General features: G+C 44.9%; 1 protein-coding gene across 2 annotated transcripts in view; it reads left to right on the forward strand.

Annotated features, from left to right (window-relative positions):
- The window catches only part of cacna2d4a (calcium channel, voltage-dependent, alpha 2/delta subunit 4a), a 76437-nt gene that overhangs the window by 43872 nt on the left and 8703 nt on the right, over nt 1-23862 (forward strand). For both annotated transcript variants that reach the window (XM_049009424.1, XM_049009425.1), the window contains 6 exons: nt 12013-12074; nt 14347-14361; nt 15881-15925; nt 16428-16490; nt 22505-22575; nt 22907-22982. In XM_049009424.1, the coding sequence (XP_048865381.1) occupies nt 12013-12074; nt 14347-14361; nt 15881-15925; nt 16428-16490; nt 22505-22575; nt 22907-22982 (332 nt within the window). The remainder of the gene's footprint in view (nt 1-12012; nt 12075-14346; nt 14362-15880; nt 15926-16427; nt 16491-22504; nt 22576-22906; nt 22983-23862) is intronic.

Here is a 23862-nt window from a genome sequence, read left to right on the forward strand (position 1 = left end):
GTGAGCTTCAGGAAGCTCTCAGTCAGTATGTAACTAGTCCCAGATCAGCTCTGTTCCAATTAATGGGTAGGTGCTGTTGGTTTGCATGACTGCATTCCAAACACAATCTTGTCCCTCAAGAGAGATGAAGGCATAATAATTTGCCCTTTCCCCAGGAAAATAACCATCCTCAAAAAAACCCTCTTGTGCTTTTCATGTTTGAATATACAAAAGATTTTATTGAAATTGTGTTGTATTTATATGAAAAGGCAATGCTTCACTATCTTCAGTTACATGTCATCTGGGTTTACTTTGCAGTACAGATGACAAACAGGTTTTGAATTGCTGCTTAGAAAGACAATGAGGTGAATGAGAAGAATTTTCTCAGGCTTCAAAAAGGATTTTCATGTCACCCTAACTGGTTCGACTAGTTTTCTGAGTTTTGCATGTGGCTGCGGCGGCGGTCTCTCCATAATCGCTCTTCATGCAGTTCGTGATGGAGCAGGGTGGCCTGCTTAATTTGACTGTTTCAGGCCTGGTTTGGGCTGGCTCACTAGTCAGAGCAGTTGACTGGGAAGCTCCACCCCCTGCATCCCCAGGCAGACGACACTGTGGATGAATCACGTACCGTCTATGTTTGTACACACCATATAATCAGTTTACTGCCAACCCAACATCCGCTCATTGACACAAGCAGCAGTGGATCCTTAATGACTGCCTCAGCAGCCTGTTAGGCTACATTGTCTGAGCCTGGCAAATAAATTACAGTCATCGCCTAATAAGCACTACATTTTCATGTTAATAGTCAATGATATCCTTTACTTCTCCATCTTTCATTTCTATCCAAATATCCCACTGATCCATAACCAGTTTAAACCATATTTACCGGACCTATAACTGAGAACAATGCATGAAATAGCATAGGTGCTAGTTTAGTGCCTTGAGGAACACCGCCCACTACTCCACTTGTACTGTGTTAATCCTATTTTTCTTTGTTTTTCTGCTAATTTGGCTTATTTTCCATCCTACTTTTATTTTTATATCAAATATTTGTTTTTTTTTTTCCTCACTAAGTCTGCCTGTCTTCCATGCGTCAGTTTCTGTGTCCTGTCATTGTCCCTTGCAGTGGAAAGCAATCCGGATTCCTTCGTTTTTGCCATAAATATTAGCGCTCTAATGACACTGCAGTGTGAGAAGCTCCAGCAGCACGTGGGTCTCCCCACAGGTTTTTTTTTTTAGTTGCCGCAGTTTCACCGCTCATCATCTGACAAGGGTTCACTCTCCTTATAAAATCCCGTTTATCGTCAAGTTCTGCAAATGACTGCTTTTTAAATGAAAATGATCAATTTGCAAGTACAGCTCCAAGTTATACGGCCAAACTCTTTCCCTGAAGAGAACAGAATATTTTTTCATGCGTGCTTTCTTAAGGAACAGTAATTGCTATGATGAACTACCTCTTCCTTCGGTTTAAATGTCAGTACACAAAAAGCATACAATTTAAGAGCACTGGGTAAAAAAGACATGGAAGACGTTGCTCATTTATCTTTCTCCAGAAGAGAAAGCAACACTGACACCACAGTGTGAGAAAATCATTATATATTTGGCTGACTGATGGCCGAGAAAAACAGATTAAAGTTTAACGTGCCACATAATGCCCGTGGTTTTAGCCTTGTGTTCTGGCCAATTAACCATGATGGACTGCAGTACGCCAGCCATAAAGCTGGACTTTATGCAGGCAAAAGGGTTTCTAATAATATATATGTTAAATAAGACACAGTGATGTATATAAGTATGTATACAAAGCCAGTTTGTGAGCAATGCCTCAGTATTCCATTACAGGCCGAATGGAATTGCGATCACGCATCCACGACTAAGCTACCAGTGCGGCTCTGCTGTTGATGTTGGTGCACAGCACGAGACCACGTTTTTATGTCACCTGAGGCGTTTCAAGATGTGTTTCCAGATTTCAGATTTTCACCTCCCCCCCCCCCCCCCAAAACCCCACCTCCCGGAGCCCTGTCTCTGCATGTCCGGCTTGCCATTTTACCGTAACGGAATTTTTCACTGGCAGGTCATGTGCCAGGCAGCCGGCTGTGTGAGTCTGCACCACATCTGTGCGGAATTTTTATTCGGAGAGCGGGACCCCCCATTTACCCGACCCGTTCTGTGTGCGGGGAACACGGCTTTCCTCGCCTAGTAAACATGGCTCTCTGTGCCTGAGGTGAACACAGCTTCCTTGGTGTGGCATCCAGGGAAAGCCTAGTGTTATTGGGTCAGTCTTAAATTATGTCTATATGCTGTCTGTGTGCTGCGTATCTCCAATCTATATGCATTTGTGTGTGAGGACAACCATAAGAGAGCAACTGCATATGTCTGAGTGTGCCTGTGTGGCTAGCTTATAAGGTACACCTCTTTGGTTACCCAAACAGCCTGCTCCTCCATACGGCCAATCGTGTGGCTGAATACACACAGCAGAGGTCCACTTCCTGTTTGCATAATCATCAGAATGCAAAGATGCGTGATCTAAGAGATCTTGAATGTGGTTTGATAGTTGGTGACAGACATGGGGGCTCGGGGCATCTCAGAAACAGCCTCCCTTCTGAGATTTTCACACATTACGGTGTCTCGAGTTCATAGACGATGATTTGGTGAACAAAAACAAACGACCAGTCCATCTCATTTTGGTCACATGCCTTGCACTAACTAGTTGTACCTAATTAAGTGGTCCACCTAGCTTGCACATTGTATGTGCACGTGGGTGTGTGCGTGTATGCAGATGAGTGGGTGAACTGCACCCAGGATTCTCGTACCTCCGAACCTCTTGTGGGCGAACGGAGTGGGTCTTTGTCTTTCATCAGAAATAAAATCTGAAGCATTCTTCAAAAGTGACTAAGATCGCGTGGGTGTAGAAACCTGATTTACTTACATATCTCTTTGCAGATTACACGTCCTGTGCAAATAAAACTGTGGGCCTTCACTGATTTAATAAAACAATACTGGAATATTATTGGAAGAAAATGAAGGGCAGCATTCAGCGATTGGTCGAAAATGCTCATGCATTTCAAAGGCATGACGAAAGACATGATGTAGAGGACTGTGTTCTTCAGGACGAGTCATTGTAGACCAGCCATCTTTAATGACTTTTTTTTTTGCTGTTAAAATTATGACAGCTGATGAGCTGATTAAACTGTCCATTCTCATGCAGGTTTGAGTAATTCGAGAAGTGAAAATTCTGGAGATCTGATCAATGGCTTTCTGTTAAATTTTAATGTGTCTTTTGCATCTAAAGCTCATTCAATTCTAGATGAATAATTGAGGCCAGTAAACCGAAGCCTTGGACTGTGTGATGTTTTCCATGCTGCCGTATAATGAAAGCGGTAATGAGCTGCAGTTTTATTGGCCTGTCCAATCAAAGATCTTTAAATGGTTATCCCATTTTTTTTTTTTTTTTTTTTGGTGGGGGGGGGGGTTCAAGACAGGTTGGCATTATCTGTCTTTCAACTGCTTATCCTGCTCAGGGAACCTCTCCAAAGGAACACAGGAGGCAAGGTGGGGGAACAACCTAGTGTTGATGTCAGTACATGCAGTAATGTATATGCTATTCTTAATATCACCCAAGGTACTTACACACGGGTCTCTCTGACACATGCAAAGCACAGTGATGACGGGGAATGAGTGCTCGACTGTGCACAAAGCCACTGTGTTCCCTGGAGTTCGCTCGTACACGTGCAGTGCCAAAAGGGTGCTCGAGGCTGCCATGGCAACACATGACACCGTCCATTAGAATGCCTGCATTCTCGGGTGTTCTCCCAGAACGCAGGTAGTGGGGTGGACACCAGTGGGGTTAGCGTCTGTACAAGAGTGTCACATGGCTGTCTGCTGCTCTAGAGGTGATGTCAGACGAGGTACTGATATTTTCCTTTGTTTCCAGAGCAACAGGAAGAAAGAGGGAGAGATATAGCAGGGCTGTATAACAGTGGGCATGTAGACCTTCCTGATTCTTGGTACTGGTGGTACCAGGTGTTTCCAAACCCATCCACTAAGTGTGACAGCACGTGAGCGGTGAGCATGACTCCGTGGTGGTAAAACAAAGGATCGCTCCCACTCCGTAGTTTCAAATCACACTAATTATACCGTCGTACTATGGAGCACAGCGAATAGCACTGAGGTAAATCTGTCTGTTCCGTCACAAAAGACAGAAATGTGTTGCTTGTAAAAACGAGAGGAACGACCAAGGGTAATTCGAAGTGACCCCGCGAGCCGAGAGAGACACCGCAAGGCTGCACAGACTGCCCGTACGAGGAGGAGGGACGTCTGAGCACTCAGCCTTTAAAAGTCACTCATTGTTATGGGAGGCTGGGGAAGCTGCAGGCTTTGTGTAACACAGAGAATGCGAGGTGGGACATCACTGCGAAAGGCACAAGTCACAGTTTCCCAGCTGGAGCGCTGTGCATGTGAGAGAAAGCGTGTGTGTGTGTGTGTGTGTATGTGTGAAGGTGATTGAGAAAGAGTCACAAATACACAAAGGAACTCTAAGGAGCCATTGTTCAATGAGTCACAGCTAAACCACTAGCATAGGCGGATGCACCCAGCCAGTCCATGTCCAGGCACATCCCTTACCTCGGGTGCGAGCAGGGAGGTCATGTATTTCACATACCGGTTTAGGGGAAAGAACGAGCATCTCCATTTCAGTACCGCATCCAGGTTGACGGGCTGCTGGTTCATGACAAGAAGGTGTCACTAATTAAAGTTCCGGCGTATAGTGCCATGTGCACTCCACGTAGTGGCATGGAAACGACGATTTGGGAAGCCCGCAGCAGCCAGGCCCCCGGGCCCTGGGAAAGGAGGCACCCCATTTCCGTTTTCTTCCAATGCTCTCCTTGCGCACCCAATTACAGCCTGAACTCTGGAGGAGGTGCACCAGCCTGGTCTGAGGGACCGCTCAGAGTGTGACAGAGCGCTGGGAGAGGGAGAACCGGCTGTGCCGTGCGGCAGACAGGTCTCTCCGGGGGAATCTTCCACTGAGAAACCCCCCCCCCCCCCCCCCGCGACTCCTGGCGAGCACCACTAATGACTCCAGAAACTGAATGTTATACACATGGGTGTTTTACATTGTTAAGCAAGATACCATTCATGGATCGATGTCAGTATGATTACATGACCTGTCACCTGGATTTTAAATACATGTGAGAGGTGAAAAGGTAATGATGTTAGCTTGTTTGTTGTTGGATATCTCCAGGTCAAACATCACTGCACAGGCACTTTTTGTTTCTGGGCACACGTTTGCCAAGAGTCACTATTCTTAATTATGATTTCCTACCAATAAGCCACTAAACGGTCAGTCAACATGACGTCTTACATTATTAACTGCTAGCAGATCAAAGGCAGCGGCTGCATCAGGAGTCTAGAAACAAAAAAATCTGATAGGTAATACATTTGCAGTGTGTACTACCGGCGAGCGAGTGAATTAAGCTAGGCATAAAAATAGACGGTGGCTCTGAGAAGGCAGGCCCACGGTGCGAAAGCGACCCCCTATTTAGGACACGAGGCGCGAATGCTGGCGCCTAGCTCAGGGTCGCTGGCAGCGGGGGGGGGCGCGGGGGCTGGTAGCCGTATGGGTTTGGGATGATAATCCTTTTCTCACGGCCGCAGATTGAAACCAGTGTGAAGAAAGTCCTGCTGTTCTGTGCTGCTGTTGGCTGTGATGTTTGCCCGGGGGGGGAGTGGGGGGGGGTGTTCTGTATACAACAGCCTCTCCTGTCCCTCCACTCCACTCCCTAAGCCCCTCCCCCCCCCACCCCAAATGGAGAACAACCTGATATAACGGTGCCTTTAAATGTTTGCTGAACCTGTATGGACATCCTTATAAAATATATAAGTGGAAAGTGGGAGAATTATTTTTTCATGGAGAATGGATCTGAGGGGAGAGGGTGGAGCGCAGGTCGTGAGCGGTCGCCGGAGCATGGCGTGTACCTGCCGCACGTACGCGCCGGGGGGGAACTCGATCCCCCTGGTATAGAAATAATCCGTCGCACCCGTGAACAGGCAGGTATCAGACTGCATGTGAGAGCCCTCTGCCCCAAGCAAACCGCATGGCTTTGGCCTTTTCCATCCAGGCCATTGCACCTCAAGGACGGGGTGAGGCGGCTCACTATCCTAATAATTACCGTGGTAAACCAAGTTACCGGCTGAAGCTGAGAGGAATCCCTCGTACCCCAGGACCCTGATTTAGGTACATCGCTCCCTGGCACAGTGATACAGTAGGGTCTGTTCCTCAGCCCTTAGGAGAGGCTCTAATGCCTCCACCGGACTCCTACTGTGGTGCCTGCATTTCTGCATTTTATGCAGCTTGTTTTGAGACCTTCCAAATTCTGCAGAATACATATGTGGGACTCTTATTTTTCAAGCAGCAGAGATCTGATAGATCACACATTTCCCTGTGCTTTAAACCAATAAATGATTCATGGCCATGAAAAATCAATCGGAATTTCAAGCTAGCTCTTTATTAATGGAAAAAAAATGTTTTTACTTTACATATAAAATTACATCTGGCTCAATTAGATTAATTGATGAGCTACTTCAAATAGATATGCCAGCAGCCCCCGTGGCCCTCTCCAAAGACTGGGAAGCCCCTTTGCGTCATCTCCAGATATATGGCACATTAGAGGTTAATAACTTCTCGTGTGTTTCTACAACTGGGTTCTAATGCTCCATTAAATTTTTAAATACATTTACTTTAATACCAACTGCCAAAACAGAGAGAGTTTATCACTGGTAAATCCAAGAACAGCAGGGAGTCTTATCCATTGCAAAAAGCATGCCACATTTGTGGTAATTTAATCAAATGTTTTGTCATTTTCGTCCTTTTGTCATTTTACAGGAGGCTTCTGGGTCTCAGACCCTTTCTGTTCTGTCCTGCTAAACAACCTCTATCTTCAGAGGGCACTTTGTGCAGAAAGGTTGTGAAATATTTCAGCCGTCTTTCTCCCGCAGCTCCAAACAAGACTCGAAATGAAATGCAGGGAGCCACACAAAATGTAGATTATCATTCATCTGACGTCCACAGAGGACTCCCGCAAGAAGGGGACCTAATGGATCTCCAGGGATAACGGCAGTCATTTTTAACCGCGCTGCTACAGTGCCGGCATTTTGAAACATACAGTCAGGTTGCCCCCCTAAATGCCCCCTGACTGCTGGGGCAACACAAATCACACAGAGGCAATTTCTGAGAAGTCACCAGGGATTCCATCTCTCTTGGTTTCCTGCCCGTTTTGTCACCAGACATTTCGTCAGAAGCCTCGAGACAAAAATTCAAAGTGTTACACAGCAGATAGTGTTTTTGTCTTTTATATATAAGGTCAGATTATCTATCATGGGTTTTGTTGACTTGAAAGTCCTGCCATTCATGGTCTGTGGTATCGCGACAGATGTACAAACACCAGAGTTTATCTTAAAAAAAAGGAATTTGGTTTTTGATACAGGTAAATGAACAAGCAATGGCTATGAATAAATACGACCTGTTCCTACCGAAAAACTAGAGCCTTCAGCAGAACAAAAACATCTCTGAGAAAATCGTCTTTGACGTATCGTCGCCGTGCCAAGTCGTTTTCTCAGCATGCTCACTGAGGAGGCTGCCTTCCCAGGGATCATGTCTGGTGTGTGCTGTGTGATAACGAGGGTGGACAACTTCTCAGACTTTTACATAGGTGGTGAGTAGGCTGAGCAAAAGCGCCTCACCTATGAGGCAGAAAGCGGGGGTTGATTCAGTCCCAGTGATTTCTTCATCCACCATCCCAACCCCCACCCAAAAAAATAAGTGGCCATGAATTCGTTTTCATTTTACAATCCGTAAAACCGTAGAAGAGATAGCCCTCCATATTCAAACGATCAAATTTGCATCCCTGTACTGCGCCGTCACGTGAAACGTAAACTCTGACATCGAGGAGTGCAAAGCTAGCGCATGTTCAACCAATTCTGTAGCCACAGCACAAATGGTGGGTTCCAGTGATGGGGGCCTCAGATATTGCTGGTGGAAATCCAGTGCTAACACAACTGCCCATACATCAAAGGTCACCACCATCAGAATGACACACTTTGCTAACCTGTGCTGTTTTATAGTTTGCTGGTCAGTGCTTGGTTAAAATGTGCAGCGACTGTATGTTTACATGTGACCTAATGGCAAGACTGATCAGGATAATCTCGTTTGCTATGCAAATGTAACCAGTGGCTTGTAATTATCCCACCACACTGATCCAGGCGAATGTGAAAGAATGTGTGATTTGTTTCATTTGCCTTGAATCTGTCAATGTTTTCGTTTGTTTTTTGTTCTTTTAAATTTGTTTTGTTCGGAAACCCATTTCTAAGTCACCGCTACTGTCAAATGAACAATAAGAGAAACGAATGAAAGGAAGCAGAGGGAAACAGCAGCTATATATCGAAGGCCCTCTCCGCAATAACAAATTTCATCACGATCCACATTCCGTGCCTCGTGATGTGTATTTGAACATCACCTTGAGACATTAGCGCAGCAGATGTGTGGCTGTCCTTTCAGCATGGACATGCTTAAATGGCTCTGCTGTCCTCTAACTTACTGGAAAAGAAGTTTCCCCCAACCGCGGAAATGACATGTAATAAATAGTGGAAATGTTTTATTGATGTGGACAGGGAGGGTGCATTTGACAGCAGCCACTCGCTGCTATCAGTAGAGAAATTCACTGTCACGTAATTTTGTGGTACAATTAAGCGGCTGGCACGGACACCCATTTTATAAGCTAGACAGACTACCCCCTACCCCACCACTACACAATACTTACATCAGAACATAATGGTTATGCGGTCGCCATCATTAATAATTTTTCGGGAAACTGTAGCAATACACTATGCCTGTCAATACCATAAAAAGTGACTGAAAGACTGGGACAGGGAAGAGTCAGTTGACAGTCCCATTCATTCTCCTGTGTCTGAACACCAGCTATATCAAATGGACTTTCTTCGTCTCGTGGTTCCATATCACATGGTCTACCCAGTTTCAGCCCTTCTCGAGCCCGTTGTCTCTTCCTTCAGTATGAACTTTCCGGAAGCCAGGATGGCTCTCTCTCTCCAGTCCTCTCCTCTCCTCCCCTTTTTTGTTTAACTCATACCCTAATAAAGTCCAAATTCCCTCTTCCGGTCCTCTACTCTCCATTCACCGTCTCTCAGTGCTGTTTTGGTTGCCCCTTTGCCTGCTGCCTCCGCTAAACATTCCCTGCTGCCTGTGCTCAGGTTCCCGAAAAAGCAGGTGGGGTCATTTTTACCCCGGGTCCACGTTACGTAAGGGGCCTGTTAAATATTTCACACAGAGCAGGCGCAGAGGCTACATGGCTGCACAGCGCCACACTAATGCATGTTTGGATAACGCCCCCGACGCAAAGCTCCACAAGCCTTTTCTTCTTTTTTCTTTTTTGTTTTGCGCACATGCCACCCGCAGCCAAGTTCAACAACAGATGGCAGTATGCATCAGCGAGGCTGGCCGCTCTTTCATCGACAACTGGATCCAGTCATTGCCTTCCACACCTCCAGAGTACCAACCCCCTGACCTCCAGCCCCGGTGACATGGGTCCACATTAGCTGAGGCTCTTCCAGGCAGCTGCCAAGATCATAGGTCGAGTGACTAAAGTACAGCTCCAGCCAGTGAGTCCTTTTGTCCTGACAGTCAATGCCAAAGAGCGTTTTTTAATTCCTCCTAGATAATCAGTGTAGATCAGCTTTTTCCTCCATATTATTATTATTATTAGGTGACTTGGAGTCCGCATCAACTCCTGGCGCCCATTCAGGTGGCATTTCTCCAGAATGTTTTCTGGCTTCCCAATGGCATACCTACTTCAAAACAAATGGACAGGCTGGGCTGTCCAGCCAAATTTCATTATTCCATAATTAGACATTCTTGCAATTCCATCTGGCACCAGGTAGTGCTGTACCAAAGGCCATAAAAGGGACAGGTGCAGGGTGGACGCGGCGTGCATCCTCATGCTAAAGTTTAGTGCAAATCTTAATAGTACTTAGGCTCTACAATTGGTCATATGACCAATTATTTTGACTCTCGATCTTATATCCTCATCCCTAGCAAATGGATATTAAGAACAGAGACAGTCAAGGCATTAGCAGGAAATGGCAACAGGGATAGTCTGTTGCCTCTGCTAATGATTCCTCAGCTAAAATTTTTTTTCCTAGTTGGGTGGCTAAAGCAAAGAACCGAGGTAGAGGTCCACATACTTCCTGTTCTGGACTGTACTTTTATGGCAAGCAGTACTAACATTCCAGGTACTCGGAGACCTCAGGCAAGCTCTAAGGTATTTCATCACGGTTGGTTTCTGCACACTTTCTCAGAGCATTACTGACGATCCCTCTCACCGGACACGCCTTACAAAGCACACACGCCCAAAGTGTTTATCTTTCAAGTCACATGATATGGATGATGCCTGTTGTTGTTTAAAGCAAATAGATGGACCCTAGTTGTGTTTTAGAGCAAAAGGATAATCCGCATATCTGTGACAATTTCTGTGAGCACATGCAGCACAGTATTAAGCAAATGAAGATTGCCAATTCGTGTAAGTGGGCAAAGAAGACCGGAATGATTTAGGGATGCAATTAAACTTGCCTAGCAAATACAAGTGTCTCTCTGTCATAATCGCTTTAATCTGAAATTCACATACCGGCGGTGATTAAGCCCTGGGAGTATAAAATCAGCAGTGAGCTTAATGAACTAATATCCATCTGGCTAACTATCTCCAAGATACCAAACAGGCAAATGGAGTGTTCACCTATTGTCATCACAGAACACCGCTGTCATCACAGAATAGTGTTGTGACCACAGAACACTTGAAGTCGGATTGGCTGGTATAGGGGAAGCAAATAAATCGGCATTAACAAGTCTTAAACCATTAAAGTGTTGACAGGGGGCGGTGGACAGGCATAAATATGGGGAAAAGGCTATTTTAGTATGTTTGAGCTAAGAGGAAATGAAATAGAAACAAAGGGAATGCAGCCTGGCTGCCTGCACTCAGGCTGAATGGGAGAGTGCTCTCTCTGTACAGTAAGTCCGCTCAGGTTGCTTTTCAAAGGAATCCCTTCGTTGATGTCTAGGGATCCACAGCTTACATTAAACAAGCAGCAGTGGGCGTTGTAAAACCCTGCCCTAATCAGTTGGATCAGTTTAATTAGCTTCTTCTCCATCTACGGCCTCGACGAACTTGCGATCACATCTCCCGCAGCCATGATAAAGACAGAGATATGAATGAGCGCATTACCTCTTAAGGCATTTTTAAGGGAAAAACATATCAAGGACAAGGTTGCTTCTTCTGGTTATTTCTCAACAAACCAAAGTAAGAATAGAGCTAAGTTAGATAGCTGTAGGATGGCGAACGACGTGAGCAGCGTGAAGGAAGGAACAGGATGAAAGATTTCAGCGGGATTCCAGTAGGCTGGGAGGAGAGCTCTTATGATGCTGGGGAAGATGCGGAGTCTGGCTGGGACATCTAGATTCCTGACATGCCCAGACAGTACCATCCTGCGCACTGCTTACCTTTTCAGTCACTAAATCTGGTCCTCAAAGTCCACCTCCCACCCCCACCCAGAGGAAAAAAAAAAAACTAAGATGAGGCCATGGATGCTTTGGTCTTATGTTGAGCTCCTACCCGCCCAGGGTTCCATTAGTCTTGTGACCTTCAAGGCTATGTGTGTGAGGGGGAGGGGTTACTGTCCTAACCTAATGGCCAGTGACTCATGTTTGCACATTAGAATCAAGGCCTCGTGCTCAAGGTCGCCCCGCCAGGCACTCTCGCAGAAACCCTTCATAATGCTGAGGTCATCTGGTAACGCGCCCAGGCTGCTTTGTTAAGTTCCTAAGCAGAGCAGCAGAAAATCGTTACAATTGCACCACTGAGCTTTAATTTTCTACTTTACCTGCCTGCGTTCTTGCCAAAAAAAAAAAAGGAATATGATGCTGGCTGTTCGCTTATTAACCGAGGCCCAATCGTTTGCCATCTGTCTCCGCAGCAATCGGGGTGCAGATGACGCTGGACATGTTGGAGAAGAAGTTCTGGGCGACGACCAGACAGGTACACCAGGATTGAGAGACTGCATCCACACTTTTTGCTTTCCTAATGTGCATAGGAGACGTAAATGAACCGAAACACGTCCACATTGTCCAGTTGGACACACACAATTCACTTTTCATCCCTAGTCAACCTGTACACAGAAGACTGCATGCTCTTCTGTGGCATCATGACATTGATGACTGTCGCCAAAGATATAATCTTCTAAATTGAATCCTTATCAGCACTCTGCTCTTAAGGTCAAAGTAGCATAGGAATATTTAATCTATATATTAATTAAAATTGATGTATGCCTTGACCAGCAGCAAAATCAAAGGAGTGATAACTGCACAACAGCAGGCTGTAGAAAGAAACTGGACCTTCCAGGTCAGATAAGTGTCCTACGTGAATAAAGCTTGAGAGGCAGCAATGTGATGGCCTCTCGCATGAACTCTGCTGTTGGTTTAAAGCGACATTTTTCCATTCCATTTTGGCATCATTATGACCTGCCGTGATATGCAGTGTCTGCTTAGAGTTGAAACTGAAAAGCGATCATTATTGCGAAAGGAAAAAAAAAAAATCAATAAAATAATCCGATCCTTTATGGACGCAACGTCAGTGCAAATTAGAAAAAAGTGTGAAGTGCAAAGATGAGGAATGAGGCAAGCAGGCCTTCCGTCTGTATTACCTTAATGTGATGCGTGTGAAGCCAAAGCAGGCTCAGACAAGGCAGATATTTCTGGAGCATCCTGCAGGAACATTAACTGTATGACTAATGTTTCCACTGCTTATTTTACCCCTGTGTACACGAGAAACATGTAAAAGGTCACACGTTATTTTGTTTAACATGTATTCAGCGGTAGTGTCAGCGACCCGTGAAGATCCACATCGTGCTGAGCGTCGATCTTGGACGCTGATTACGTTCTGAGTGAGACATGCGTCTGCGGGAAAACAACGGCTAGTCTTTTGGCTGCTGGTCTTGCACAGTAGGCCTCAAATGGACGTCCAAAGACGGTCCAGGTGTGTGTCGCAGGAATTGAGCTGCTTGTTCACATTTCCTAACACAGTGAGAATTACTTTCGAAGGAATGTCGAATTCCGAGGCCATAAAAAGCCTGTCGGACCCCCCCATTCAGATGTTGCTCCGCTGATTCTGACCCTATATAAATGTTCAGCACATTTTGAGGGCCTTAATGGAAAATCAGAGTATAAAGATTTTATTAAATTAATTTATATTCCACATGTGTAATTATTATTAAATATTCATCGTTAAAATATTCAAGCTTCCAACAATTCGAGAATATGCTAGCGTATTAAGTAAATTCCACATAGTGTAAGGGATAAGCTGACATGGTGTACATTTTATGTAATCATCTTACTACTTTGAAATCTGCCGACTTTGATGATTTGCGTTATTACAAGTACAGGGAGTATAATTCCTTCCCATTTTCAGACCAGATTTTGCAATAGAAGCACATTTCATGAAGGACATTTTTTCCTCTTGCACAAACAGTGTTCGGTTTGACTAAAAAATTAAGATTGACAGGAAATCAGGCAAAGCCCTGCTACCTCTGAATAGGAGAGACACCCCCAGCCTGTCTTTTAATGACTAAGGGAGATTTAAGGCACCACACTGAACTTGGACCTTTCAGGCCATTAGTTTGTTCCATGCCAAAACTCTATCAATAAATCTTGCCAATATTCAGACTCTGCTTAAAGACTGCAATCCAGCTTTTTTTGGATCACACTTTGTACCCGTTGTTTTAGAACTTGGTTCATTAAACTGCAATTCTGCAGTTCTGTCTCCGATCACTATTGTTATAATTAATAACAAAGCCGGGATGGGAAAATTACAGCAAATACAGTATACATATTTTAAAAGAATGTTACAAATTAAGAGATAAATTGTAATTCAGTTTTAGTGCTTATACCTGGCGTAAGGATGCCTCTAGTACTCTAAGAATTATAATAGAGCAATGTTAATGGTAAAGGCATTGCCTGGGCTTTCCTAGAGTAATTGCAGTTTACTCCACCGTGGTGATAAGCTCTGTTTATCCAGACACACACGAATGGCCTAATTAGGGTGAACGGATTGCTATAGGAATTTGTTTGCTGGATGGTCACAATGCTGTGACAAAACGTCACGTTTCATTGTCATCGACCTGGTAGATCGGAATTAATGTTTCATTTTAACAGGTCTTTCCCTGTGTTTTTCCCCAATCCCTCTCTCTCTCCTTCTCACCGTCTGTCTATCCGCCTCTGTGCCACCACGTCCTCCACCCGATGCTGAACTTCAGTCCAATGAAACAGACGTAAGTCAACATTGTTTGTTTCTTTTGTCAAATAAGAGACACGGAGTAAGTGTCTTGTTGCCTGATTCTTCCATCACAGCCCCTTCCCCTTGCCTGAGTCTATCAGAAAGCCCTCCCTCCCAAGCTCTACATGCTATGCCCGGGCTCTTTTGCCATTTCATGGCCCAACATAGTCTCGCCACCATTTCAGAGTCTCTGATTGGCTGCAGGAAGTCTCTTGTTAGGAGAGTCACTCAGTCAGCCTTCAAACTGGAGTGCAGGAATAGAATTAATTGCGGCACAGCGCCACCTGTCACGCCGGAACAGAAACACCAGTATGTTCTGTGATACAGCGGGGCACAGCCGGCCACGTGAAACTGACATCAGTGTGGCTGTGTGCCCACTGGGTGGGGTCGCCATTTATAGGCATGGCTGAACTGCGAGGCTCCGCCTCAACCCAGGGCCTTCCATCGTCTGCATGGCACCGCTGCCACGGGGCGCTGTGCGTCACACAGCACAACAGCTGAGCCGGGTTCCACGAAGGTTTTACAGGGCTCTGAACATATGGGCGGCCACGGGCACCTCCTGTGCCAGCTAAAAATGGACCAGCCGGTGTAATGCACATGGTGCACATTGCATTCACATCTCCATGGCACAGTCACATGTGCCCATCAGGCCTCTGAATGCTGTACCACACTGGTTAAAAATGGCGGGACTGTCCAGTCGGATAGTCGGCATGTTCAAATTCAAATTCAAATTCAAATTTTATTTGTCTTGGGGAATACATCTGAACTGGTATTTGACTGACACTTAAGACAGCCGTTCAAGTGACTTACATGTACTATGCAGATATTTCAATTGATTAAAGCAATTAAGGCGCAGAGCCATAAAACCAGCTGTAGCCCCCCCCCCCCCCCCCCACTCGCCACCCCCCCTATGATGAAGTACTTGACGCCAAACACGGCGTGTTGAAACTAGGAGGTACTACAGCATCAGCGAGTCTCGTACCTCTGAAGGGTGGAACTCCCTGTGTTTAAAATACCAGAGCCCTTCTGGTATTTAACATGCAAATATTCAGGAAAAACAGGTGTCGAGCGCAGTGGTGGCACAATGCACTTATCGGAGTACCGTAGCCCGTTGTCGTCATTTCAAAGCGCCAGGCTCGTGGGGGGGGGGGTTCTTGTGGCGAAGCCCCCCCCGTCGGCCTCCCGGCTCGCGGCAGAGTGGGCGTCTGCCAGCTGGGCCTCAGCGTGGGCCGTCTTATGAAGAGAGAGATTTGGTGCTGGTGTGATTAACGAATGAGCGACCGCTCCGGTCACACAGGCAAATAGCTGTCCGGCGGGATGTCCGACGACCCGCCACACCAATGGAGCTGCTGGTATTTTTTTTCCCCTCCAAAACACAGAGCAGCACTGCACACCATGCATGTCAGCTGTGGTTCACTGTTGCCATGGTATTTTCTTAAAGCCAGTTGCCAAGTATCTTGTCCATTAGGAAAGAAATGACTTCTCCTCTCTCCATCCCTCTATCCTCCTCCCAGTGCAGCACGGTCGAGGGCTTGTGCCCAATCAGCTGTGACAGTCCTGTGAGTTCCTCTCCTTTTGCTATAATTTATTATCTCTTAACTACTTATTCTGGCCCATGTCTGTGTGGTTATTTAACTGTGGGGCTCTGGGTGTCATTATTCAGTTAACAGAGCTGTTATGGAATCGGGTTGGGGCTAAATATCTGTGACTATTACAAGCCTAAGCACTCTGAAAATGGCCGACATTGCACTGACAAAGTTATTGGTTCCAAACACAAAAGTGATGCGTTAGTTAAAAGCCACTGTCATTTAATTACGAGCTCTACGTCTTAAATGGTACGAGCTGTAGTTAATATCGTAGAGGGGTGTTTGTGCAACGAAGCGCTTACTGCCTAGTGAATTTAATTGGGGAGGAAGTGAAAATGCTGGCACATTTTAGGTGCCAGTTTCCATGTTTATAATGAAGAGGTATGTCTAGCTCTGCCCCGGCAAGTCCTGGCTTGCAGCAGGAGATTGTCGTCCAGGTGCCCATCAGTCACTTAGCTCCCTTCCTGATCCACAGGAGCTGAGCTGCTACCTCCTGGACAGCAATGGTTTCATCCTGATCTCCAAAGAGAAGAAAGAGGTAAATCTCAAGCCGGGGCATTGGAATCATGAATGGCTGCCATCCTGTCATTTTTCCCAGTGAGCCTGCTTGTACTTCCTAACCTACCCACAAAGGGTTAGTAGCAGAGGAATGAAAATGGCGAATCTCAGTGATGTGTCTTGTGCTCATCCTGAGAAGGGGGACAGGGATGACCCGGGATAGAGTAAGCACATGGGAAATGGTACCCTAGAGTATTTGCTTGTGGGTTTTAAGAAACTTATAATAATACTTAATACCCCTGCCCAAGTGCATAACTTTGGGTTGAGCATTGGGGCGCGGGGGTTGAGGTTTTCACCCATTTTAGGGGATCCAGATGGTTGAATTGACTGATTTTAATTATTAGGGGGGGGGGTTACACAACCCCTATAATTTACCCCCTTGCCCTACACCCATTCAGGGGACATTAGAAGCATCTAGAAAGTGTGTTAAATGAGACAAGCAGTGCTTTGGAACACCGACTGGCATCTGGGTGCTTGGTGTTCCGTCTGTAATGGTAGGCTGACAGCTTTGCCTAAGCTCCTTGCACTCCATTACCCTCATGACCCAGCTGAATAACGTGGGGCCGTGAGATTCAGACCCAAGAGGAGGAAGACACAGGACAAAGCCAGGAGAGCAGACCTGAGCAATGTAAACAAGAGGGAAAGTGCTTTACAGTGAGGCAGGTCTTAACACTGGAATATGCACACTGCAGTGGAACACTGCTGGCTTGGAGCTGTGAAATAGACTCCAAATCTGAACACAGTACTATTTCCCAGGCTTCCCAAATCGGTTCCTCCCATGTTCCCTAGCACTATCATACAGTGAAAGATATTTAAAGACTGTGCTGCCCACTCCCTATGCTAAGGGGACCGCTTATTGAGCAACTAAACAGTTAAAGTCTGTACAGGTCTGTGGTATCGTCTACCACATGGTGTATTTGGACAGATATTGGTGACAGAGTGACTAGCATTATCATTGGTGGATGTCTATCATGTGTGTTAAAAAAAAACTCCATGAGTCTACAGTAATCTCTGCTGTAACCAGTTCAGGCATCATTAAACACATAGAGGATTCTGGGATTGCTCGCCCTGGGATTCTGAGATAACTGTCACTTATGTGTGGGATTGTGGGTCCTGAATGGCGCTATCTGAGCTATCAGCTTGGAGAACCCACGTTGAGTTTCAGGGGATTTGAGAAACTTGTGCTAATACTGTTCCCTGGGGCGTCAGCTAAGCCGAAGGGGAGGACGCTAAACTTAAACAGCATGCGTTTGGCCACTGCGTGCATTGTGCAAGATTACACCACATCGAGGGGCTCTGCTGTCACAAGAGAATGACACCGACTCTCATCACTGAAATTCCATCCCCAGAGTCATGACGGGCCACCCCCCTCCCCAAACTGGTCCGAGGCTACAGCGGGATACAATTTTGCTCAAATTAAAAGATCCGGTACATACAATATTCAGCAAAGTGAAAATGTCTAAGGCCATTTTTATGTGCAGTAAGTGTATGTTTGCTCAAAAAAACAGTTTAGCATTAGAACAAATTTACAGTAACAAAAAATAAATAAGAATTGTATCGCGTTCTCCAAAAAGTTACTCATATCTTATTGGATAGCTAAATGAACACCGGATAGGTTCCCAACCATCTCCTCTGGGACACCATTTATTCATAAAATTTCACAACCAGCTCAATTCATTAATTTACTTAATTAGTTGAATAACTCAGTGAAGAATTGATTAACCACACAAGGTGTACTAATGGTCAAGTAAAAAAATATATGGTTGTATTGGACAGTTGCTCCAAATACTGGGGTGACTAACAGAGGTTTTGAAATTGCTGACAAACTTTGACAGACAGGATAACATAGATTCATACCATGAACATGAACATCACTTACATATTTTCTTTGACTGCCAAAGACTTTTGCACAGTACTGTATACCGCAGTATGATCTGTCAGCCTATGTCGCCCACTTGTCAATGCAGGAATACAAAAGTTTGTGTGTAACACTATTTAATACCAGCTGTGTGCCTCACTTGATCGAGACATGAGGCCTTAATTCCAAACTTTTTGAGTAGAAATCATATACAGGTATGTCTCACTGTGCTTCATATTCAGAGCTTTTGGAATACTTTTATCATAATGTATGACAACATACAGTTGAATAAGTATAGTTGTTTTCCAGTTACATAATAGAAATGTGTTTACGTATAACCAGAATGTTATCCTGCTGCACAGTTGGTCTACTTTGACAGATTGAGAGTTTTAGAGGTCAGTATGATTACATGAGTAAAGTAGCAGTAGGACAAGGCACAGAAAGAGACATAAGAGGCAACATCAAGATGACAGCATGACCCGTTAATCAACAATCTCACAGGGCTTACAAGAGAAAATGCCAAGAAAATGAGTTAGCAAGAAATAGTTCTCTACTGGATAAAAAACTTTCTGGGTTACTAGCATGGACATAAGTCATGGGGGATGGGGAGGGGTTTGTAACCCTCCCCCCCAATAATCAAAACCAGCTAATACAACCCCTAGAACCCCCATTAATGGGTGGAGACTTCAACCCTCCCAGTGCTAAACCCAAAGTTATACCCTTGGTTCGCAATCTTTTAATGTTGGTGTGCATGTTCCATGCGAATTCAAAGGTAACTTGTTTAAGTTGCCCAGATAAAACGTTCTTGTACGGAGAGTACAGGTGAGTCTGAAGGATGGGAGAGGAGATAAGGCTAAAGAAATAAAGTTGTAAATCAAATCCGGGTTTAAAGAGATGATGTATTTTCTATTAATGCATGTTCAAACATTTCAGTGTACTTGCATCACTATTCTCCTGAGTCAGAAGTAATGATGGAGGTCTCTAGGGTTGTATTGTAATGGGATATATTTGAAAGGCCGGTTCTTAGTGCCAACACAGAAGGCCAACCCAAGCCAATTCCGACAATAGATGCCTTATTGTTAGTCACAATCAATAACAGCAGGTACTTGTAGATGCGTGTGATGAATCAGCCAGCTGCAGAGCAGGTTGCTAAGCAACCCCAAAAACACGACTCATTGACAAATACTATTAAAGGTGATCTAATCAGCTTCATCAAAAATTATTTAATTTTGCAGCTAAAAATAAAAATGCAGCATAGTCCTTTGGATCAATTAGTTCATTATTCCACAACGTTGTGCTGTGTAGTACTCAAAAATTAAGCTTTATGGCACCTGTAGTGGAAAAGTGATTCAGTAAAAACAGAACTCATACAAGTAATGGCGCAGACTCTTAAGAGAAACAAGATCTTCAGTCGCCTTGCGTGTAATAAATGCTATTATTGGGTAATTAATCAGCTTGTCTGAGAATGATCAGTCTTGCTGAAATTCTTCGAGTGTAAAATAGTGCTGGACAGAAACAATAGTTGATTAGAGTGGCATACCCATGTGTTGTCTGTTGTTATTCTGGATATTTTAAACATTTTCACACACATTTCTGTTTGTCTGTTCGCCAGTATACACCCATGCACCTGTATACATTTGTTAAGCTCGTGTGTGTGTGCGTGTGTAAGTACGTTGCGCAGGTGTGCCCGGTTAAGCATGTGGACTGTAATGATGACTCATTCAAGGCTGGGAATACAGCCCTCCGAAGTAGAATCTAGCTTAACATGTGACACTATTGCAGACGCAGGATTGGCCGAGGCCTTAGCTCTAGGTCGTCACCTGACCCTCTCCCTCGGAGAATGAGTCACTGAAGAGGAAAACTGCTCTCTGTCATGTGGAGCAGGTTTCGCTGCAGGGTGGGGGTTTTACCACAACAGGAAAAAAAGTGAAATATTTTAATTGGACAAGATAATTACAAGATGCATTACAAAAGGTTCGAAAATAATGAGAGGTAAAAATAGAGGCTGTTGCGCAAAGATGGATGGAAATCAGAAGAGATGTTGTAGTACAAATCATACAAAGATACTGAGATCATTTAATGTTTACAAAGTGCAGCTTCTGACACAGATGGGTGCAGTAACTGAGAAAACGCAGGAATTTGCACTGCAGGTCCGAACTGTGAAATGATGATGATGATATTGTCCTCTTAAATCCGTTGCTACAGGGGTTACGAAATATTTTCTGGTGCGATTCCCATCCCTTCATTCACATCTGCCTATTTTGGGGATATGATTGAACCTTATATAAATGCATCACCCCATTGAGTGACTTATAATCATATTAAAGTAGATTGGTGTACAGCACTGTGGACAAGAAGCTGGAGTTACAGAGCGGACACTTCATCGCAGAGCCCACTGCACAAATGGGTGAAATTACTTGCGTCAAAGAAAATCACCTGCTCTTCAAATTAATGATGACACCAGTGGGATTACGCCCATTTAATTAGAGTTTAGGAGCATTATAACATTTTCAAATGTGCCAAGAGTATTTTTATGTCATCCCAATATCACCCAGTATGTGTCTATGTGAATGTTATTTTTCTGTTTCTTTATTTGGAAAGATTCACTTGCTTTGCTTAGTATATTTAAGACTTTACAAGTATGTGCCTTCTGTCGTAGCCAAAAACAGATGTGAGCAATCCGTTTGAAAAATAATGTTTTCATGTTTTTATAGCTATTGTATGACAAGTGAAGATTATGACCATTTAAGTTATGTTAGTTTAGATGGTTTTTCTGGTAAACTGTGTTGACAAGAAACTGAACGAGATTGGCTTGTCCATGTATTTCCGAATCTGAGATGAAGATTTAGTAGTTGACTTGTTATAAGGGTATGATGTTTCCAAAGGGGGGCCTCCTCTGACAGTAAGGTGTGGGCTGAACAGACATTGGCTCGACATTGTGTAGACAGTTTATGTTGTCAATTCAGTAGAATATGACAAATTCAATCTTGATCTGAAACAGAATGAGTCGTTTGGGGAGAATTTCTGTATGAAAACTAACGTGGTCAGGGCCAGGGGTGACGCTACGATTTGATCTTCAGTGGGCCTGCCACTTTCAATCTGGAGAAATATGGGACACAACCCATGGGGATAAAAGTCGGAGAGGGGGGAGCAGTTCTCCATGATAAAATGAGTCATATGGGGGGTGGGTGGGATCCTACAGACAAAATGATAAAATTGTGTGTGTGTGTGTGTATATATATATATATATATATATATATATATATATATATATATATATATATATATGAAATGTGTATGAAAATACTAAATGAATCACTAAATGGTTTTTGAAAAATAATTTTTCTGTAGGAAAAATATGAAAAAGGCAAAAAATATGGTGGCTGAACCCCCCCCCCCCCCCAAACAAGGTTTAGAATCACCTATGGTTAGGCCATCTATAGTTTGGAACAAGAAAAAAAATGGAAGAGAGAAAGACAGGCTCCCTGTTGCATAGTGTGTGCTGAATGTGTCCCACGAGGCAACGCAAGCTGGATTACACGGCCAGGCTTCCCTCCCTCTCATTACTCCACAGTGACACCTACTGTCCACTGGGCGCATGTGCTGCTGTACATGCAATCGTGTTATGTCACTGGAGAATGCCCCGTGGTGCATACAGGGAGCAGAGGCGGGTGGCTGACGCGCCCTCGCCAGAGGGGGCGTGTTCTAGTCCCTGCCGCTGGCACGAGTGTCATTGTTGCATGTTCCAGACGGACAATTTGAGAAGAGGAAAGAGCAATGAAATATAATCACACATTAAAGTATGAAGGGTACCGTGGTTAGCACTGCTGCCACTTACACCTCTGGGATCAGATTCAAGTCCCTACCGTCACACTACGTGTGAAGCTTGGATGTTCTCCCCATGTCGTAATGGGGTTTCCTCCAGGTACTCCGGTTTCCTCCCACATTCCAAGAACATGCTAAGCTGAACGTGGAGTCACTAAATTGTGCTTAGGTGTGTGTGTGCGCGTCCTGTGATGGGTTGGTACACGAAACGCAATACAGACAAATCAGCCACCTCCGCTGAGGTACGGACACGGCGAACAACTTTCTAAATGCAAACCTAACCACAAGCATCATCTCTTTGTCCTCTCTAGTCTGGAAAGTTCTTCGGGGAGGTGGACGGAGCGGTGATGTCTCAGCTGCTCCAAATGGGCATGTTCAGGAGGTAAACAGCCACGGTCCACGTGACACACGGAACAGTTCGTCCGCAGCTTCTAAGGTCAGAGATCCTTTCACACATAAGTTTCGCTCTAATTCACTTCCACGAAAAATGACTGCCGTCCAGCGGCTTGGGCAGTTTGTCTGGGACGCCCTCGAGCTGACAGGTGCTGTAACCAGGTGTTGTTGGTGCTATCTGTCTGTGAAATGTTTATCCTGGGTGTTTACGTAGCCCACCTTAATATTACATGCCTGAGAGGACTTTGCGGAAAAGGTCACTCATCGCTTTTTATTTTTGTGGTACTCGTGCATGTACACGTGTGCCTGTGGGCCCCCAGGGTCTCTCTGTACGACTACCAGGCCATGTGCAAGAGCAGCCATCATCACACCAGCGGTGCCCGCCCGCTTCTCAGCGTACGTGTGCCTCCCCCCGTGCCCCTGCCTTTGAAATCACTGCACACACACCCACTGTACGTGTTCCAGCTCAGGTATGATGCCCGATATCTAGCATACTGGGTATGAAGCAGGAGCTGCACAGGTGACACACGCCTGCTGTGGACACGGGAAAATGTGAAAGACAAATCACCTGCCGTGCAAATTAAGGACTGTGGCGACATCACTGGACCGTTGCCAATACAATTACAGCTGAAGGGGTCTCACAGCAATATGCTGATCTGATAAGGTAGAAGTTCTGCAATATGGTGCATTTTTTTCACTCACGGACGGACGGACGGACGGACGGACGGACGGACGGACGGACGGACGGACGGACGGACGGACAGACAGACAGACAGACAGACAGACAGACAGACAGACAGACAGACAGACAGACAGATAGACAGATAGATAGATAGATAGATAGATAGATAGATAGATAGATAGATAGATAGATAGATAGATGTGGGTAAATTCAAGCACCTAGCCATGCAGTCAGGTTTACAAGTATTTCTGAGAGAATGGGTTGTTCTGAAGAGCTCCGTAAATTCACCCGTTACACACTCATGGGATGCCATCTTTGCCTCCCCAGAAGAGTGGCATATGTAGCTGCAAAGGGTGACCAACTCCATATTGATGCCTATGGATTTAGACTGGGATGCCATAAAAGTTCCTGTACTGTAAGTGTAATGGCCAGGTGTCCCAATACTATTGTCCATATAGTGTATATGTAAATACAATACATACAGTATATAGAAGACTAAAATACTTAAATACTAAACCTGCCTGTATTCTCTTTTGTCCATAATTAACTCTTACACGCTCTAAAAATAATTACGTCCCCTGACATGTGCCTTTG

This window comes from Brienomyrus brachyistius, chromosome 3 (genome assembly GCF_023856365.1).
Source record: "Brienomyrus brachyistius isolate T26 chromosome 3, BBRACH_0.4, whole genome shotgun sequence".
Lineage (NCBI taxonomy): Eukaryota > Metazoa > Chordata > Actinopteri > Osteoglossiformes > Mormyridae > Brienomyrus > Brienomyrus brachyistius.